This window comes from Drosophila elegans, unplaced genomic scaffold, assembly GCF_018152505.1.
Source record: "Drosophila elegans isolate 14027-0461.03 unplaced genomic scaffold, ASM1815250v1 contig_149, whole genome shotgun sequence".
Taxonomy (NCBI): domain Eukaryota; kingdom Metazoa; phylum Arthropoda; class Insecta; order Diptera; family Drosophilidae; genus Drosophila; species Drosophila elegans.
In genome coordinates, this window is record NW_024545513.1 from 9884032 (window position 1) to 9903403 (window position 19372).

General features: G+C 37.8%; 4 protein-coding genes across 9 annotated transcripts in view; 2 read left to right on the forward strand and 2 right to left on the reverse strand.

The window, feature by feature from the left end:
* Positions 1-185: 185 nt before the first annotated feature.
* Positions 186-2064, reverse strand: LOC108136535 (uroporphyrinogen-III synthase). The gene has a single exon (XM_017257826.2). The coding sequence runs from the start codon at positions 1824-1826 to the stop codon at positions 993-995; it is 834 nt and encodes a 277-aa protein (XP_017113315.1). The 5' UTR covers positions 1827-2064; the 3' UTR covers positions 186-992.
* A 106-nt stretch (positions 2065-2170) lies between these two features.
* LOC108136534 (protein MAK16 homolog A) lies at positions 2171-4839 on the forward strand. The gene is made up of 4 exons (XM_017257825.2): positions 2171-2297; positions 2366-2412; positions 2468-3278; positions 4017-4839. The coding sequence occupies exons 1-4, from the start codon at positions 2283-2285 to the stop codon at positions 4179-4181; spliced, it is 1038 nt and encodes a 345-aa protein (XP_017113314.1). The 5' UTR covers positions 2171-2282; the 3' UTR covers positions 4182-4839.
* Positions 4840-5951: 1112 nt separating this feature from the next.
* Positions 5952-8222, reverse strand: LOC108136537 (protein enhancer of rudimentary). 3 transcript variants are annotated; one of them, XM_017257827.2, is made up of 3 exons: positions 8088-8214; positions 7582-7652; positions 5952-6533 (listed from the first exon to the last, which is right to left on the reverse strand). In XM_017257827.2, exon 3 carries the CDS (start codon positions 6525-6527, stop codon positions 6213-6215), a length of 315 nt encoding a protein of 104 aa, XP_017113316.1. In that variant the 5' UTR covers positions 6528-6533; positions 7582-7652; positions 8088-8214; the 3' UTR covers positions 5952-6212. The 3 variants fall into 3 exon arrangements, 2 of the variants coding, with proteins under 2 accessions (XP_017113316.1, XP_017113317.1); XM_017257828.2 differs by lacking the exon at positions 8088-8214 and adding an exon at positions 7999-8015; XR_001773969.2 differs by lacking the exon at positions 5952-6533 and adding an exon at positions 6877-6888 and having other exon boundaries at positions 8088-8222.
* A 1022-nt stretch (positions 8223-9244) lies between these two features.
* Positions 9245-19372, forward strand: part of LOC108136417 (eye-specific diacylglycerol kinase) — a 127116-nt gene continuing 116988 nt past the window's right edge. For 3 of the 4 annotated variants that reach the window (XM_017257545.2, XM_041709020.1, XM_041709022.1), the window contains exons 1-2: positions 9245-9583; positions 10289-10551. In XM_017257545.2, coding sequence (XP_017113034.1) covers positions 9554-9583; positions 10289-10551 — 293 coding nt within the window. In that variant the 5' untranslated portion in view covers positions 9245-9553. Of the gene's footprint in view, positions 9584-10288; positions 10552-14554; positions 15065-19372 lie in introns of those variants that run through there. The other variant, XM_041709016.1, reaches the window with a different exon arrangement.

A 19372-nucleotide genomic window follows, 5' to 3' on the forward strand; every position in this document is an offset into this window, starting at 1 on the left:
CTTGTTCATTAAGTATTAAGAAGCCACCAAAATAATGTTATTCTAAAAAAGCCAATAATTTTAATAGAAAAGTGTTTAGAATTAAAACAAAAGTAAATGTAAGTTTTCCTGTCGAGATAATGAACAAATGACTTATTAAATGTTTGCTAGTAGACACTTAAATACAATAATAAAATCTGCTGAACTATCCCAAAACATATATAAACTAAAACTTTATTTAAATCCCAGTTGACAAAATGTAAAAGTCAATAATATTGAGTACAACTAAAGTCAATAATCGCTTAAATTTACTTTAGTTCTCTGCCACCTCCGATTTGACCCACAAAGACTACCGACTAAATTTAGAAAAGAAACAATTTATTCAGCTTAATCCAATGGTAAACAGAAAATAAAGACGTCGGCATTTGATGCCCGCTAATTTTGTACTCGCTCGGAGGTCAATCGAAAAAAAAACTACGAGTTTAAGTCTTTTTTTGTGTTTCTTTTGGGGGACGTAATTACTTATCCTGGGATATTTAATCATGTGGATTCTAATTGTGATTTTATTTTCTAGTCTTAGAAGAATTAACATAACAAAGTCGTAGAATTTAACCTTTTCTTTGAATTTTGCAACCAAAGTCCAAAGTCCTGCTTTTTCCACATAACTCATACAATTTTATATGGGACATATATGATTTCCAATATTGGGAATCTTAGGCTTACATTTTTTAACTGGGAAGTTTAAGATGCAGAAAGAATTTTATAATCTTGGAATTCTAAAACGTTAGAATCTTTAGGATATTACTTAACAATTTGAGTTATACCTATGAAAGTGATACGATTAGAGATTTATCCAGGGGTTTAATAAGCCTAGGGTTATAATGTGCTGTTTTTTGAAATTACACAGCTGCAAAATCCAAACCCTTGGCTTTATTCATATGAAAATGATAGATAATGCAGGCTTATGGTGTCTTGGACATTTGACCTGCTCACGAATCTTAGGGTTACGCGTCTTAATTGTTATTCTCGAGGGCGGCGATCCGTTCGCGCTCCTTGAGCAGCCGTTCGCGGCTGTCCTGCGGATTGAGCAGCACCTTGACCAGATGCTCCACGGTGGGCCGCTCGGCGGTACAGTAGACCTTCAGGCCCTGCGACTCGAGGGCTCGCCGGGTGCTCGGCCCGATGGCCACCAGCTTCCACTTGTCCATGGACAGCTGGCGCGCCCCGAAGTACTGCTGGGCGCAGGTGACGCCCGATGGCGAGAAGAAGGCCAGGAATTCGATGGACTCGCCGTAGATCTCCAGTGCCCGCTCCACATTCTCGCCCAGCTCGGGATGGCAGCGCGTCTCGTAGACTTCGCAGGCGTCCACGGAGAAACCGTTCTCCGCCAGCTTCGAGAGCAGCGTGTCGGTGGCCAAATTGCCGCACGGCAGGAGCAGCGGCAGTGCGCGCGATCCATCGAACGTGTCCACAATGTACTCGCCGAGGGCCCGGGCATTCCCCGTCTGCTTGCCGTGCGTGAAGAGCTGGTCCAAGGTGCTGAGGGCCAGATTGTGGGTCACCTCGCCGACGGCATAGTTATGCAACATCTTCCAACCGCCCGGCAGTTGGCCCAGATTGAGGGATTCGGCCACCGCCTCCACGCAACGCGGCGATGTGAAGATGATGCCAGCATATTTGTCCGGATTCTGAAGCTTGACGCGCAGCTCCTCCAAATTCTTGAAGCCAAAACTTAGTGTGGGCACAAAGACCGGATTGAAGTCGTGCTTCTCCAGCGTTTCCGCGTACACATCGCTGCTGTCCGACTCCGATTTGAATATAATCACTGTCCGCTGGCGACTCGTCATCGTTTTATTTTGTTCGCTTCGGTTTTCCCGGACTTTCTGCGCTGACGAAATGCTGCCGTCTTATTTGTGCTTATTTTTCACTTTTTCCGCCTCGTTACTAGACCCGCCGCCGCCGCCGCAGCGCCTCTTTTGCTGGCGGAATAAGCGAAAATAAGCGATATTTACTTTTAGCCTTTTTGCTAATTTCGTGTTGCACCTTCGCACCGTATTGCTATCTCCTTCCGATCAGCTGTTTTGCCGGTGGCCAGAGAGCGTTGCTAGATATGTTGAATTTGTCATATATTTTTTAGCTTGGCTGGTCCCTCTAACAAATCGATGGTAATCGATTTCACCGCGATTAACGCCGTTGAAAACATCGATAATTTTGTGTTTTGTTGCGCTGCACGTGTTCCAAATTTGATTGCATTGGTTTGCTGATTTTGTTGGATTTAAGGCATTTAAAACACCAGCAACGCCATGCAGCACGACGACGTGAGTTTTCTATTTCGCTCAACAAATCAAGGGCTTATTATTAATCTCATTTCCTTTGACATTTCCAGGTGGTTTGGAGCATCATCAACAAGTCCTTCTGCTCGCACAAAGTCAAGTAAGTTATAGAGGATATAGTAGTGCCATATATATTTATGTATATATCTTGACAGGACCGACACACGTACCTTCTGCCGACATGAGTACAATCTCACGGGTCTGTGCACGCGGCGCACCTGTCCACTGGCCAATTCGCAATATGCCACCGTGCGCGAGGAGAAGGGCATCATCTATTTGTTCATCAAGACCGCCGAACGGGCGCACATGCCCAGCAAACTGTGGGAGCGCATCAAGTTGTCGCGCAACTTCGAGAAGGCCATCGAGCAGATCAACGAGAACCTGGTCTTTTGGCCCAAGTACATGATCGCCAAGAACAAGCAGCGCTTCCTCAAGATCACCCAATATTTGATGCGAATGCGCAGGTTGAAGCTGCGCCGCCAGAAGCTGATTGTCCCACTCTCAACGAAGATCGAGCGGCGGGAGGCGCGTCGTGAGGAGAAGGCCTTGGTGGCCGCCAAGATCGACAATCACATCGAGAAGGCCCTGATGGATCGCCTCAAGCATGGCACCTACCGCGACATCTACAACTTTTCGCAGACCGCATTCAACAAGGCTCTGGAGGCGGAACGCGTAGACGACGAGGATGAGGAGCTGGACGACGACGACGAGGAGGAGCAGGAGGTGGAGCGCGAAATGGAGGTGGACGCCGACGATTCCCGCGAAGCTGTCGAGCTGCAAAGGGACCTGCTCGACGAGGAGTTCGTTGAGGCCGATACGGATGATGACGATGATGATGATGATGATGATGATGACGATGAGCAGGCCTACGACAGCGACTCCGGTCGGCGGGAGGAGGTCGAAGTGGGCAGCGATTTCGAGGAGTCTGACGAGGACGACGATGATCCAGATGCAGATGATATTGAGGTAGGTTTTCTGTTTATTAACCCTGATTTGTTGGCAATTTTTTCGACTTTTACAACGTGTTAAAGGTTTTAAATTAATCTCTAGTCTATGCAATTTCGAAGGTGATATTAAGGTAGACTTTTTAAAGTACGTTATACGTTTTTCGAGTTTTTTAAATTGCATTTTAAAACATTTTGAGTTCATTATCTAAAGGGTGTTACCTTTAACTAATCTTTAGCCTATAAAGTCTTAAAGATGATATTGAGATAGTCTTTCTTAAATGTTCATCTTAATTTTGTGAAGTTTTTCAGTTGATTTTAAAACATTTTGAGCTGACCCTATAACGTTATAGGTTGTAAATTAAAAAGTTTAATTTTAATCAGGATTGAATTCTTTATTTTTGCATTCATACTTTTATTTTGTTTACTTAGAGCATTGGCACCTTGAAAAATATTTGAAAAGAGCCAAAACAGCAGATAAAAAGCCTGAAATTGTTAGAAATTTGTTTTTCTAAAATTCTGCCTACGATTAGCACCCCGAAATTACCATAATAAGTAATAGAGAAACGAGTTCTCTGCCCGCGACTTCTGAGAGAATTCTGATTTGCTGTGTGAGCTTTGGAGCACTTTGCCGCTTTTCCATTCAGTTGCTGTTTCCATTCGGTGCGCGTAAAGTTTGAGCTCCAGAAAATTGCCAATAAATCATAGATGCTTGAACTCAAAACCAACGAACTAAACAAACACTTACGATCGCAAACAGGACATTAAAGTGCCCGCCAAAAAGGCCGCCAGCAAGGCGAAGAAGGACAAGAAATCGGCACCAGCGGCCAACAGTCGACGCAGCCGATCGAAACCCAAACTGGAGCTGGAGTACGAGTATGAAGTGGAGAACGAGGTGGAGGCACAGCGGCAGATGCGCCATTAGCCAGGTCCACAATTCGTTCCACCCACTAGCTGTTAACGCTTATTTTTTTAGCCCACTAAATGTGTAATGCCGCTTAAGAATAGTATATTTTATATAAAACAAAACGACACAAAACTGCCTGTAAACATTCTATATGGTGAGTTCCCACATTTCGGAACGATGCATCCCATTCGATTTCATGCACCTCTGCACCTCTCTCTCTCGCTCGCTCGCTCGCTCACTCGCTTTTCCGACCAAAAAGCGTGCTGCTGGCTGACATTGAAAGTGCGTGAGATGAGGGTCAAGAGAGGGGGGCTACGCGGCGGCCATGCAGTGCAAAACCAGTTGCAAAAATATTCTATAAAAACTCTAAACTATTTCGAACAGAGCTACAGTTTTCGCATACCCTGTAAATCGTGTGTGTGGGGTTGCAGGGAAATTCGTTAAGTGATTCGTTTGGATGGGGAAAATATAATAACATTATTAAGGGGAAATAATTAAAAGTTTAAAAACATTGTTAAGCATTTGAAAGAGGCCAAATTACAATAAGCAAATATGCGTATTTGTAAGAAGTTTTCCCAAAAAATTAGGGAATTTAAAAAAAAAAAGTTTTTAAACATAATTGAACATTTGAAAGCCATTATAAAAGGCAAAATTAAAAGAACATTTCTATCTGAAACATATATTTATTTTAAAATGTTTATTTAAAATATGTTTTTCCATTTTCTAATTTTCCATTCATATACCAAAGTGTATGTGAAATTTCATACCTAAATAGGTTGGGTTTTCCAAAAATTCGCCATACAAATACCGCTTTTTAAAGTCTGTAGTACAGACCCCGCACCTCGATTAGCTCTAAACATATAATGCCAGGGCTATTGTTCATGCACCTACTTTACAACTGAAATAATTGTTTACTAAGCAGTATCTTTATGGTCGATACCTCCACGATCGTTAGCTCTGCTGACGGCTAGTGTATATATTAAAACAAAACGCAGTCGTGGGGCTAATTAAATATCGCACGCCAAGTTCAATGCAGCGCAGCCAAGTGATTCCGCAAACCCAACCCAAGATCGTATCGGATCGTATGGAGATTGGATAGCCGATAGACGATAGCCTATAGCCGCCCCTTCTGCCTCAAGGTCATTTGGCATCCGCGGGCAAAGGTTCTGTTTTGCTTAAACTAGCCATAAAAACGCCTCAGACCCACAGGTGTGGATAATCTGGGTTTTACAGTCCGTCAGTTGGGAACAAAAATGATCTTGAAAACCTTTTAGCTTTATTTGACTTCATCCGAATTGAGGGGCGTTTTCATTTGCTGTTATTCGAAAGCGGGGTTTTCCCTGTGGGATGTTAAATACCTGAAATATCGGTAGTTCAATGGGCTAACATAGATTTAAATGCTTACAATTATCTAAAAAAATTTAAGTGATGGGAGCCCGTTTAAGCATTATGATTGATTAGTTACTCTCGACATTAATTCTTATACTAAAGAAATCAAAAGTTTTCACTCAAGCTTAAATTTAAAAAGTGGCAATAACTAAATATTGTGCTTTGATTTTAAAAGAGTAAAGTAAAGTATTCCTGACTGATCTTTCCATATAAATTAGTATATTTGATATCCTGACGAGTTTCATAATTCGAAATTCTGTAGACTAAAACTAGCACACACACACACACACAAAAAAAAAAAGCTTGCCATACGAATGTTGACATTAGTTTGCTAGCTACAAGAATACTATATCCAAAACAATGAACTTGGTCAATTCATTCAAAACACACAGTTGTCAGTTGGGTGTATATACATTATATTAGCAGGTTAAAACTTTAAAGTAAGTTCTCCATTTCTAAGTTAAACAGTTTCTCGTTCTCTTTGTGTTTGCATTGTTTTTAGCTAACCGCAGTTTTTGTAATGTGGGTATTGTAAGCAGCAGTGTTCCCCCATTCAGTTTCACGTGTGTTCTGGTGTTCTGGTGTCGTGGTGTCGTGGAGTTGTGGTGTCCAAGTTAGTTGACACATCTCCTCAGTTTAACGTCAGCGTATTTGGTATTCTTAGGCATTGGGACTGAAGGCCGCCTGGCGGAGCAGCACATAGATCTTCTCCTTGATCCAGTCCTTGTTGTAAGGGGCGTAAGTGTTGGTGCTCTTCTGGTACACCATGCAGCTGATGTCCATCAGTGTGTCGATGAAGTCGAACAGCTGGCTGATGTCGTAAGTGATGGTCGGGGTGTTCGGATTGCGGCGCTTCAAATGCTCCTCGTAGATCTTGCAGACGCCCTCCATGCACTCGTTCACGCTCTCGTAGTCGCAGTAGGTGCGGGTCTCCGGACGAGCACCCGGCTGAACCAGTAGGATTGTATGCGACATGATGATCTGCAAGCCAAAGACCGTAGAATTAATAACTTTTCCATTCGAAATACAACACTTTTAAGAGGAAGACAACCTGACTCCTATATATTTTCGTTCAGTTAACTGATAATCTTACGATAAATACTGAAAAGTTTGTAACTTATCTTATAAACAAAAGAATGATACAAGAATATTCTTCTATAGATCTAGCTATCTAGACAATTCCCACTGGGATACTTGATAGCAAATAAGATTTGTTTAACTTCAAATAATTGTTTACAGTTGACATCCGCTTTCCGCCTAAGAATTGCAAATATCAATATCAGTTATTGCTGAGTTTACAAGAAATTTTGCATTGGTTTGTATACGACATGATGATCTGCAAGCCAAAGACCGTAGAAATAATAAATATTCCATTCGCAATACAATACTTGTTAGGAACCGCCTCTATTTTTGTTCAGTTAACTGATAACCTCACGATGCATATAATCTTACGATAAAAACTGAAATAGACAATAGTCTACTTTTTGTTTATAAGGTTAGTTGAAGTAGAATTTATGTAAATTAAGCTAGCTAGACAATACTTATTGGGTTACTTGAAAGCAAATTGAATTTGTTTAGTCTCAAACATTTGTTTACAGTTGACATCCAATTTCTGCCTAAGAAATGCAAATATCAATTTCATTTATTGCCGAGTTTAAAAAAATGTTTGGAATGGGTTAACAACAATTTAATGGTCCGAATCTAAGTTAATATTCTTTTGTGGGTCTGATAATAGAAATGAATTGTGGGTTATATGAGCTTCTTTTTTTTATTAAAACATATTTTGCTGTCAATGTTGGATGCGAAACTTCCGCAATATCTAAAGATAAATTAGGGAATAAACACTTGGATGTGTGTAAAAACTGGATATATATTAAATATAGTTATGGAATATAAATAAATAACCTTAATAAAAAGTTGTATAAATTTGTCCTGACTTTGACAATGCAAAACTGAAAATAAAACTGTTAAGTACATTACTTTAGAAACTAAGTAAACCGTTTTTATATCAGAAATTGCAATCACTTACTTTTTTAATGAAGTTAAATGAAGTCCAATGAATTCCGAGACTTTTGGCGTTTATTTTATTTTTCGCCAATTCTGCAAAAGATGAAAAATCTCAATTAGATATTATTAAAATCATAAAAACAGAAGAAAACCAACGAAAAATTAGGAATTTCTTGCAATGCATCGCTCCATCTCGCTCGCACCCCTCGGCCACCAAACACTCACATACATGTGCGGGCCAATTTGCAATTGTCGAAGTTAAATGCCGGCCTCCGCAAATAAGAACTAAACTATTGAAGTTAGGAAAACCATTGGCTAACCGGGAAATTGTGATATTTTCATATTTACTGTCTTATTTTTGCCGCTTTAATAAAACACAAAGATTTAGACGCGCTCACACACACATACACACAATTGCCGCCTCGTGTGTGTAACTTACTATATGCTCTTAACTGTTTTTTTCTTTTTGCCGATTTAACGCTTTATATTTTTGTGAAGCTAATAGCTTTCGCCTGGTGTTACACTCACCCGTCTAACAGCTATGAGCTTATGTTGATTCGAGACGGCGATTCAGTAAATTCAACGCTTGCTTGCGTTTTTCTTTTTTTGATTCAGTGCGTCCAGTGCTGGAAAACGAGCGCGGTGGCAGTGCTGCGAGATGAACGGTGCCGCTTGTGATGGTCGCTTTACACTCCGTGACTAACTTATCGGCAGTTAACGATAAGTGACCAGAATATTTAATATGAATTGATTCTTATATATAAGTTTAAAATAAATCTTACTAAGCTTTTTTAGAATTCCAAATGTTTCTTCTCTTAAAATGTTACTACAATAATGACAAAAGCTGCGATTGTCTTAAATCTATCATTGTAAAGCATTTATTACTTCCAATTTACCTTGATAAAAAAAATGTTTTCACTATATTGCTCGCCTAAATATAAAGTGCAACGGATTTTTATATAGTGTTAGAACTTCTTTTAAAATCCTTAAGTTTATAAAACTATAGATAATGACGTTCCCAATGATAAATTGTTATTTTAAATTCTCGTTCGCATGCTAAGAACAGGCTCAACCACAAACTTAAGTAAAGCAAACTTAAAAAAGCAATTATCGTAACGTAAGTGAATATTTAATATTTAATTTATTTGAGTATTTGATGTTTCATAACATAATTTCTTGACTAGCCAAAAACCGTCCTTTCACAAAATATAAATGAAATACATAAAGTTACCGTCGTGATTGTGAAAATCGGCAACAGCTATCGCCCATCGCTAACTCTTCCAGTCTGGCCACCTCGTTTCCAGCCCAGCGTTGCCCAACAGCGGCAAACGCCGATCCAACTGGCCACCAGCTGTTTGATCTCAATTGGACCAATTGGAAGAGCGTGGTGACGCGGGCAGCGCAGTCAACGTCGGCAGCGCGATCGGCAAAGACATCAACAAAAAAAAAAGCAAAATCTCCTCTCAATTTTATTTACGTGCTTTTTGTTTTAGTGAAAAGTGAAGGCGCAGCCGCAGCAGCCCGTATTTTTCGCGTTCCTATTAATTTGTTGTTATTTTCAATTGTGCAAGTGTCGTTCGTGTTTTTTGTTTTTTTGTTGTGTGCGTCTCAAATTAAAGAAAAAATTAAGATGAAATAAATAAAAAGAAAAGTTAATACATAAACAACTGAAATAATGAATAAAAAGCGAAAAATATATATAAATATAATATATAAGAAATAAGTCATAAAGTCAACTAAACAATAAAGAAAACGCAAACGATAATTCAATAACAAAAGTGGAAAAAGTAGCTCCAAAAAGGCAGTCAAATAAGAAAACACAAATCCAACCAACGCGACGCACGCGTGTCCAAATTGCCTCTTCTTCTTGTACTTCGTTCTTTCTACACACGTAGCCATACATATTTATTCATGTGTGGGTGTTGTATCTGTGTTTCTTGTGCATTTTATTTGATTTGTTGCTCATCTTTTATCTTTGAAATCTCAAAACCCCAATGTTCTCAGCGGCCAATGGCAAAATCAAGGTAAAAAGTGTGCTTTTTAAAGTTTCCTACTATTAAATAGGGTATAAGCTTAATTTAAAATGGTTCGTAGATCCGTGAAACCCATTGTGTACTTATTGTTAACATTTCTTAGTATTGTTTTCGTTAAAGATTTATTAAGTTTAAGGTCTACTTCGCTTCTATGAGGATTTCTAACTTATTTTCTCTGCATGTATCTTTATCTAGAATACTCATAAACAAAAAAATAGTACAAAATATTGAAATGTAAGAAAATGAATGAAACTTTGAATAATATCAAAGTCAGGCCAACTTTAATTAAAAATATTTTTTTTATTAAATAAATCATAAAGTGTAGATGTGTGATTAATAATTAAGAAAGAAAGTACAAAATGATTTTATAAAAATCAAATACATTATAGAATGTACATACATACATAGACAGAAAAGTGTTTCTGTTTAAAATTTTTAACAGAGAAAAATTTTAAGTTAAAAATTCTAAAAAAATGTTTTTATGTTTTATAATGGTTTTCATATTTTAAAAGGATTGTTATGCAACCAGATTAGTAAATAAACATAATATTAACATTATTTTAAAGTAAAGTTTATTTATTATAAGATCAAGATTTATATTATTTTTACTGTAGTTCCCTTTATTCTTAAGAAGCTATTTATTGTGCAATTATTTGAAACTGACTGATAACCTCTTCGAAATATATATCCTTACAGTTACCTCCCGAGGATGCTGTTTTGGTGACCTCACCGCTGCGCTGTCTTTTAAACGGTCCATTTCGCGATCTGCATTTCAACGTCAGCGATCACCGCATAATTCCCGTTCACGATGTCGTTTTTCTAGACGACTTCGAACGCAACGTGAAACCTTTGATCTACCGCCCTGTGACGTCAGAGGTCGCAGTCGCTGACTCTGCCAACGTCGACGTCGATGCAACACCGGCAGAGAAGCAGCAGCGGAGCTTCTCTTCAATAAGCAGGTGAGTCACATCGTATGGGTGCGAAAGAGACAGCGATTGATATCGATCGCGGCCTTGAACTTGTTTCCATTTTGTATGCCCCATTGCCAATTGGGATTGAAATAGAGTGAGAGAGACGGGATGTGATCTAATTCGAATTTCTGAATGGAGATTTTATTGAGCCTTATAACGGTTCATTCGAATTTATTAAATTCTATTCTATTTAAATTTGATTTTACTCACATGTTTTTGGAACTGTAATTTAATTAGATTTAATTTAAAAAATCTATTATTTTAACTGTCTTAAACCTTAATTGTCTTATGGTTAAATAAGTGTATATAAATTATGAATATTTAATAAATCCGATAGTGCATTATATTTAAGCTGGCATTAAATTTACAGCATTTAAATTTAATCTTTTTAAAAACGTATTATCAATACGGTATTGTTTTATTTACCGATTCTAATCAGTTGAATGACCGTCAGTAATCAAGTCAACGAATAGTATAATAAATAAAGTATAAATACAATAATAAATAAAGTATAAATACAAATCCACACAGCCAAAAAGGTAGCACAAAAAAATAAAACAATAATCATAGTTAGGGCAGTCGTGTGTTAAGCGCCAATAGAAATGCAAAACAATTAGGCGGGATGGAGTCAAACACAAAAACCGGCGAACAAAACACTCGTAAAGCAACAAAAAAAACTATAAACATGAGTAACAACAAACCAAAATAAATAAACACGCATAACGATTTTTTGATAAGAACGGACGGTGCGGGTCGGGACTATAAAGCTAAAATAGCCACAAAACGTTGAACTTTGCGGGGAGGCCGTTTAACGATTAATAAAATACTTTTAGTTTGCATGAAAATAAATGAACGTTTAATTAATTCATGGGCTCGAAGTTATTCTTTTCGTTTGTTTAGCATTCACTTCCTTTCTAGGCCCTACAATTTGTTTGTATTTATTTATTTAAAAATATGTTCTAGACATATTTTAAAAACCTTAAAAGAAATAGCAAAACTATTTCTATTTCATATAGAATAGATACACAGTTTTTGCACACCATTGACGTTAGTAATGATGATGTTTCACCACATCTGGGGTGCCCACTTTCTTATCACCGGAGAATATACCTTACTTATCAGGCCCCCAAAGCAAACACTTTTCAAAAACAAGCGTAAAACAAGACAAATTATTACTGATGCCCACACAATGGAGACTCGATAAAATTCACTTATTATATTTAGCAAACCATCTCAAAATATTAAATACATTTATTTTTTTGAATATTTATTTTATTTAAAATAAATTAATTAATCTCGAATAATTGTTTCAAACTAATTGAAGTAAGAAAAGAAAAAATACTTTGAAAATAAGATATTCTAGTCGTTGTTCAACGATCACAAGCATTACCAAATTTATTTAAAATGTTGTTTACATTTTAATGGTTATAGCAAAGTTTTAGATTTTTTAGTTAGAACTCTAAAATGTTTGGACTGTTTTTTGGCTTTAAATCTTTCGAGAATGACCACCAACTTGGCTGCCATTGAGATTTCTTGATTTTCCTGTTTCTTCCGCATGCTTGTTTGTCTTTTTTGGATTCTTTCAGTTTGTTTGGCCAGAGATTTTTATTATGTACCATTGAAGGTTGTCTGAACTGACACCTTTTCGGAGCTGTGTGTCTCGTGGTGCCTTAAACATTTTATTTTATTTTTATCACCTCACTGACCGTCGCCGGCTGTTTTCGTCACAGTTGCCGGCATAAGTTTCGTGCCCTTGGCATTGACCGTCGTCCACACGCTCAGCAAAAAGCCATTCATCACCAACCGACTTGGGGCGTTCGACTTTGGTTTTTTTTTTTTCCACTCCCGTCTGCCGCATTATTATTAAATTACAAATTCAAATTGTCGCTAGTGCAACGACTTCAATTAATATGCATTAAAATAATTGGCAATGTGACCCCTGGACCGGATTTTTTGGTCATGACTCGCCAGCCATTGGGAAAACAATTGAATAACACCAATTGGGACTTTTGCGAAACGATGTCAAAGGAGGCGATTAATTGTTAGCCAGCAAACAGATTTTGAGGTCATTTAATGCATTGCAATTTGAGGTAATCAGAGATTTTAATTATTTGCTTAGCACTTTGTCTTGCTGACAGATTTATGACAGCATTAGTTTAAGTTTTTGTTTTTGTTTCGCTTTTAGTGAGCTTTAATAAGCTAAATACGTTTTAGTTTGCTTTAAAGCATGTTATTTAGAAAGAGTTTATATAAATATGCTGTTTAGCATGCAGCAATACTCTTAAAACACTTTTGAAATCAAGGTTCTTTTCGCACATCCATTTTTATAAATATATTTAACTGTAATAAGCTTTTATTTTTGTTAGCTAATATTTTTGAATTTTTTTCTTAAGCCGTATGTGTCTTTTAGACAGTTAAAAGTGGTTGTTTAATTTATCGTACTTTAAAATGATGTATTTGAGCTTAAAGCATGATTTTCAAACGTACAACTTCTATAATAGCACTTTCCACACAACCCAACTTAGTTTCCTTACTTTTTTTTCGCTTTATTTATTTTACAGTATTATTCAAAACAAATGTTCGGATAAATGCATAAAAATGTTGATATTCCCTGCCAGCTTTGGATGAGAAACAATTCCAGAGGCTCCGAGGCATTGAAATGGCTCATTAAATCGGGCTCGTTGCGGGCTCAGCTCATTTAAATTTTTTATGGTTTTATGGGCTGCGCAAAAAAAAGGAAATAAAAACAAAATGGGGAAGATGGTACAAAATAAAGGGGGAACTGGTGGAAGCGCAGTGAAGCAGCCAAGCCAATAATTGTCAATAATTTCGCTACTGCCAACTAATAATATAAGTGGCTGATAGAAAATCACGCGAGCTTCAAAAATCAATAGAATAAAGCCGATGTAAGTTCCAAGCGGAACAACTATTATATTAGACAAAGCTGTGAATGGCAAAGAAATCAATGTGTTATGACCAGAAACTAACTGATGACAGATCTAAAATTGTACGGTCTCTTGTTTGAGATAAACCTGCCTGGTCTATTCTGAAAAAAAGTGTAATCACAGCATCAAATGGCCAATCAATTTGTCCAACAGCCATTACAGCAAATAGTTTTAATCACAATTTAAGTAATACGAGCACTTGATTACCTCAATTGAGTAAGGCATTTCCTGCAGACGTGGCAAATTCGGATGTCACCCTGCCACCTTGCCACCTGGCCACCTTTTCACCTGACCATTCCACTTATCACAGGTGAGCAGCACGTGCGAAGGGCTTCCTTCCCATCGACACAATGTCGCCCCCGAAAATCGCTGACCCAATTCGGCATTATTTGCTTTTCTTGGGCAGCTGTTGTTGCCTTTTCCAGGCAGAAATGTGGACAGAACAAAGCGAATCCACAGTGTTCTTGGAGTGACCGTCGTAGCCATACCCTGTACTATAAAACGGGCAGGAGGTATGCACTATTTTCTTTGGCTGGAGAGAGTTCAATATTTTAGAACCTATAAATCCATTTTAGTTTGTTATGTTAGATTATTTAATGATTTTTATTCTCTTTAACATTTTTTTAAAGCTTTTTTAATTTTGAAACCTAAATTATTCATCAACAAACTAAAATCAAATTTATATTTACAAATATTATAATGATATTAGATAATATAAGAAACAATTTTGGTCTTATTTCATAAAAAAATAATATTATATGATTAAAATAAAAGCATTCGACTAAAAGCGTAATATTGTCAATAATATTTCTAGTAATATGAGCTATTATTGGAGAGTACTTAATGGTCGAAAGGCGGTTTTGCAGCGATTCCGGGTAGACCCTAATTGAATTAGCCATTTGAGACGTGGCCAGCACCTCTGGCTAAGGTCTCGCGATGTGAAGCCCCAGCAAGTCTTTGGACTTGTGTGCCAATTGCCAATTGCCAATCGCAGACAAACCAACGCGCTTTCGTCGCCAATTGCAGTTTTGAGTGCGTTCGGTGCAAGTCTCTACGTGTTTGGGTGCGAAAAAAAGTCTAAAACAATTCGCGAATTGCGTGTGACAATTATTGGATATATAAAATATATAAACAGCTCTATAGCTTCTATTTTTTGCAAGTGCTTTGTATTTGATTTGTATTTGATTGAAGCAAAAGAAACGTTATAAAACCATGCCGGAGCGGAGCATCAGTCAGCGGGACCTCGACGAGATTGAGATCGAGAGCGACGAGGAGGAGGAGGAACTGGAGCAGGGCGTGGGTCTGCCGGTGCAGTCCACCCGGAATCGTCGGAATCGCGGTTCCTCCGAATCCCCGACCACATCAAGAGCTCGCAATCCCAGCAATGGAATCCAAAGTCGGGATAGGCAAAGGGAGCGGGAAGGGGAAAGGGAGAGGAGCAGGGAGCGATTCGGGGGCTCAAATGCCGCCGATGAGGCCCGCTTCTATGACGATGATGAGGGCCAGGATGAGGAGGACGAGGGCGACAGCGAGGAGGATATCGAAATGCTGGATTAGTGAGTAGTCTACTGCGCATTATAGTTCCCACTTCCACTTCCATTTCTACTTCCACGAATTATCCATCGTAATTCGATTAGTGTTTTGCCAGCTTTTGGGGCTTCTTTCCTGGAATTATGAATTAAGGTTAGTTTGGATAATTTGAGCAACAATTGTAGCGACGGTTACACAAGCTACTATTGTTCTTTCAGCTTACCTAATATAATGGGGAACATAAATCACTACCGTTTTGAAAACACCTATAAATGTGTCCAAAAGTATGCAACCATATTTTTGAAATCCGAAGATTTTGTGTTCTTTTTTTTGCCCACACTTTACAAAACTCTTAATAAGAGATTTAAAAAAACACCTATATTCCACAGTTTTAAGCTTTAAATTTTAACTTAACAATATACTAAAATTAAATTAAAATGTTGTTATTAAAAGATACGTTAATGTTTGTAATAAACTATTTTCAATGCAGTGCAAATTATTAAATTAGGGAAGCTCATTTCGTTTATCCAATCATATTTTATATATAGTTCTGATGCTGATGATATTCTGGTGGCTTTAGTTCACACGTCTTTAATTTAATTCCCAGTTGCCAAAAACTCCAGCCTTGTTTGACAACTCCCCGAGCACTTTCCAAACTTTTCCACCATCCCCCGGAATTGCCAGTGAACTGAAGCCAAACTAACATTGCACTCAATTAATTCTTTATGCGGTTTAATTCCCATTACCTGTTGGTTCCGCACTCTGACCTTAAGCCATATTCTTTCGAAAGACAAGACACTTTAACCGAAGTCGAATCGGTTTAACATGCGCAAAATGCCTTTTGTTATTGCATTGCCTACAAAACGGGGCCGCAGGCGATTAGAAATGTTTCCAGTTTTGCGGCTTCGTTTGGCCAAAAAGCCGAAATGAATGTTGGCAGTCTCGGTCTCTGCATGTTTAGAAATTTATAAGGCAAAAGTCAGCAACTAAAAACTCAAACGAAGGTGGAGGTGTGGGGTTGGGCGTTGAAAAATAGTACCATCATTTCGAGAGCGCGCAAAGTGTATTTAATATTCTGGGAAAACTTTCAAGGTTAACCAGTAGCGACAGTAAAGTGAAAGAAAAAAAAACAAAAATTTGCATTACATTTCTCACTTTCGGTTGGGCGGCGGCACTTGCACAGACAGTTGGAGATGATCAAAAGTACTTGACATTAAATTTTGTATTTGTTTTGGAATTTAATTAAATAAATATTTTATGTTTTGTCAGCTATAAGCATTTAGTTAACTTATTTATATTAAATATATGTACTACCTTATGTTTTTTCAGAATTATTATTTAAGTAAGTATTATTTTCATTTTAGAATTGTTTAATTATTATTTTTAATTTGTTGCTTATTTGTAATTCCTTTATTCGTACACTTTACTCAGGATGAGGGGGTAATGTGTGCAGTTCGCCACCCCAAGTGTTCATTTCTAGCTATTTTGTTGCAGTTCCTATTTCGCCAGCACCGGTTACACCACCCCATTTTCCGCGTTGCCCCGTTTTCCGACCAGCATTTTCATCAGCGGGATCCCTGTTGTTTCTGTCGCCGCCGTCCTTTTCGTCTCGACTTTTTTGGTCTCACGTTTTTGTCAAGCTGTGGGCGCTTAATTAAAATTAATGAAGTACGTTGGCTTTTTATCCTTTTGATGGAGGTGTCAACCATTACCTGGATCAGCCGCACCAACCGACCCCCCCACCCCTTTTCCCCACCCCTTCGCCGGCCTTGAGGGGCTGTAAATATTTACAATTTTTGGTCACATTTCAAGTCAGTTAATTGTGCAGAAAATCAGACAGGTCCCTTACGCTAATGAAGATTGTGCGACACCATGTGTATATGATCTCGTAAATTATCGATTGCAAATAATAGCTTCATTAAAGCTCCACATGGAATGCCTTCAATATCACAAAAACCAAATTTCAACTTAAAATAAAACTAAATATAGTATTTTATACATTTATTAAAGTAAAATGGTTGTATAATAAACTAATTGAGACAATACTAATGGATAATACAATATTACAATCAGACGATTTAAACATTAAATAACGCTAAATGCGTAACATTCGCATTATTTTGAACGCATCTGTGAGCTCATCAATCCGTATGCCATTTTAATTACAATTTGAGGCAATTAATCATTTGTTTGTGAATGCAAATGAAATGGTAAAAGTTTGGGCCATTCTTCTAGCATAAATTTGCCCCTGATAAATTCAGCAAGCAAAAAGGGCGACGGTGACCTTTGACCCGGCTAAGATAACAAATGAAATATGAATAAACATTTGAGTAAGTGCACAAAGAAGTGCGGTCTTTCCACGGCACTCATCCAGCCGTCTGTGGAAACGGGAGCAATCCCCATTGACATGCCACAGAACTCATAAAACATTGGACAACTTTTCCAGTTGCAAGTGATGTGTGATGTGTGTGTGCATCGCCCTTCCATTCTCACACTTTTCCTGCTGTTTTGCCCCCTGGCTGTCAAAAAGTTGCAGCCCGGTTTTAGTGCAGCGAAATTTTAGCATCTGTTTGGGAGCTGTCCGCCCTTCAGGATTTTCTGGTGCTGGTGCTGGTGCTGCACCTCTTTGCATGTCCTGAAAATCCTTGCCCCCAAAAGAAACAGAAAAAATCGTACGCAAAAATGCCACAAAAGCTGGCGTCCAACAAGGAGCAAAGAAATTTTTGCTCTGCATGTTGTCGGCAAAATTTGTGCTTAGAAATTGTTTAAAACATTCAAGTTAAAGTTCAAGAGTTCAGGCTTTGCAATCTTGGCATACACTCTATGAACTCTATGAAGTTTTGTCGCAAAGAGGAAACCCAATGTATTGAAATTGAATCGATTTTATAATTAAAATTTGATGAGTGTGTTAGACATAAATAAGATAAATATTTTTTAAATAGCTTGAAATCACAGCCAAATAAAAAGGTCTTCAAAATAGCTTCAATATACAAATTAAAGCAAAATTATTTTTTAGGATTTTATTAAATGCATTTATTGGTTTTGAATTTCTCTGTTAATCATTATTATTTGTTTTTAATATATTTTGCATCGTTCAGAAAAGAATAATTAAAACTAAATACAATTGTATTTGTTTTTTTTTTTAATTTTAAATTCTAAAATAATATACAAAAACCATTCTCAAACCATTTTGGGGCTGTTAAAAGGCTCGCTTTTTAGTGAGGGTATGAAATAGTTATGATAGTTGGAGGAGACCTGCTTTATATCCCATGCATTTCTCCTCGCCCACATTTCCGTGTGGTTCGGCTGTATCTGTGTGCTACTGTTTGTGTCTGTGGGTGTGAGTATCTGTGAGTTTGCTTTTATTGCTGCCCCATAGCTGAGCCTTTTTTGTGTGTGTTTTTTTTTTTTGGGTTTCGCGTAGTTTGCGTCGCACTGAATCGCGCATTTTAGTGGCTTGCCAAAATATGTGATGCCAGCAGCGTCGTTTTAGCCGGAGAAAAGCAAGGTTGTTATGCTTATTACACACGCACACACACACACACACAGGAGGGTCTAGGTATACACCCACATATATACACATTGCCGTTCCAGCTCAGACGATCCCCATTTCGGGACAGAACCCTGAAAGTGCACCTATAAAGCAAGTCAGCACATACGCCGAACAACATTTTAGGGCAAATTGTCCAATGGCACAGAACAGGAGAATAAAAATATGAGTGCTTTATTGTGGGCAATAAGGATCGAAGCAAACGATACCCCTTAGTCTGTAAAGGTACATTTTAACATGAAGCTCGGTGAAAAAATTTACCATCATTAAAATAAAATATTGAACATCAGACTATAAGAGAATTATACTACAAATTTTTTGAGGGCGCAAGCTTGTTTGACGGATTCACTAGATATTAACACATACCTCTATCAATTCCTGTGAGTTCAGGGGTATTAATATACCCTTGTTCCGTGCTTTGCAATCGGGAATTTATTTTATTTGTCAAGCGCACCAGAGTTTCCTTTATTTCTTGTAACGATGCTTAAGTCTGAAAATGCAGTTGATTGGTTTTCCAGTTTTGCTTTTATATATTTCTATACCAACACACAATACACAATAAACTTGTTAAAGCAACAAAGCGTGTAAAGTTTCACGTAATTTCTCATTCAATTTAAAATGTTCTAAGAAGACGAACGACGACAATTCCACATAATTTCATATCTTTTTCGATTGATGCATTAAAATTGTGACTTGTGGCGTATACGAAGTAATGCCCTATCTACTTTAATATTGATTTTTGGATTTTATTTGTGCCTTTTTTAACCTGTTTTCCACCTTCTTT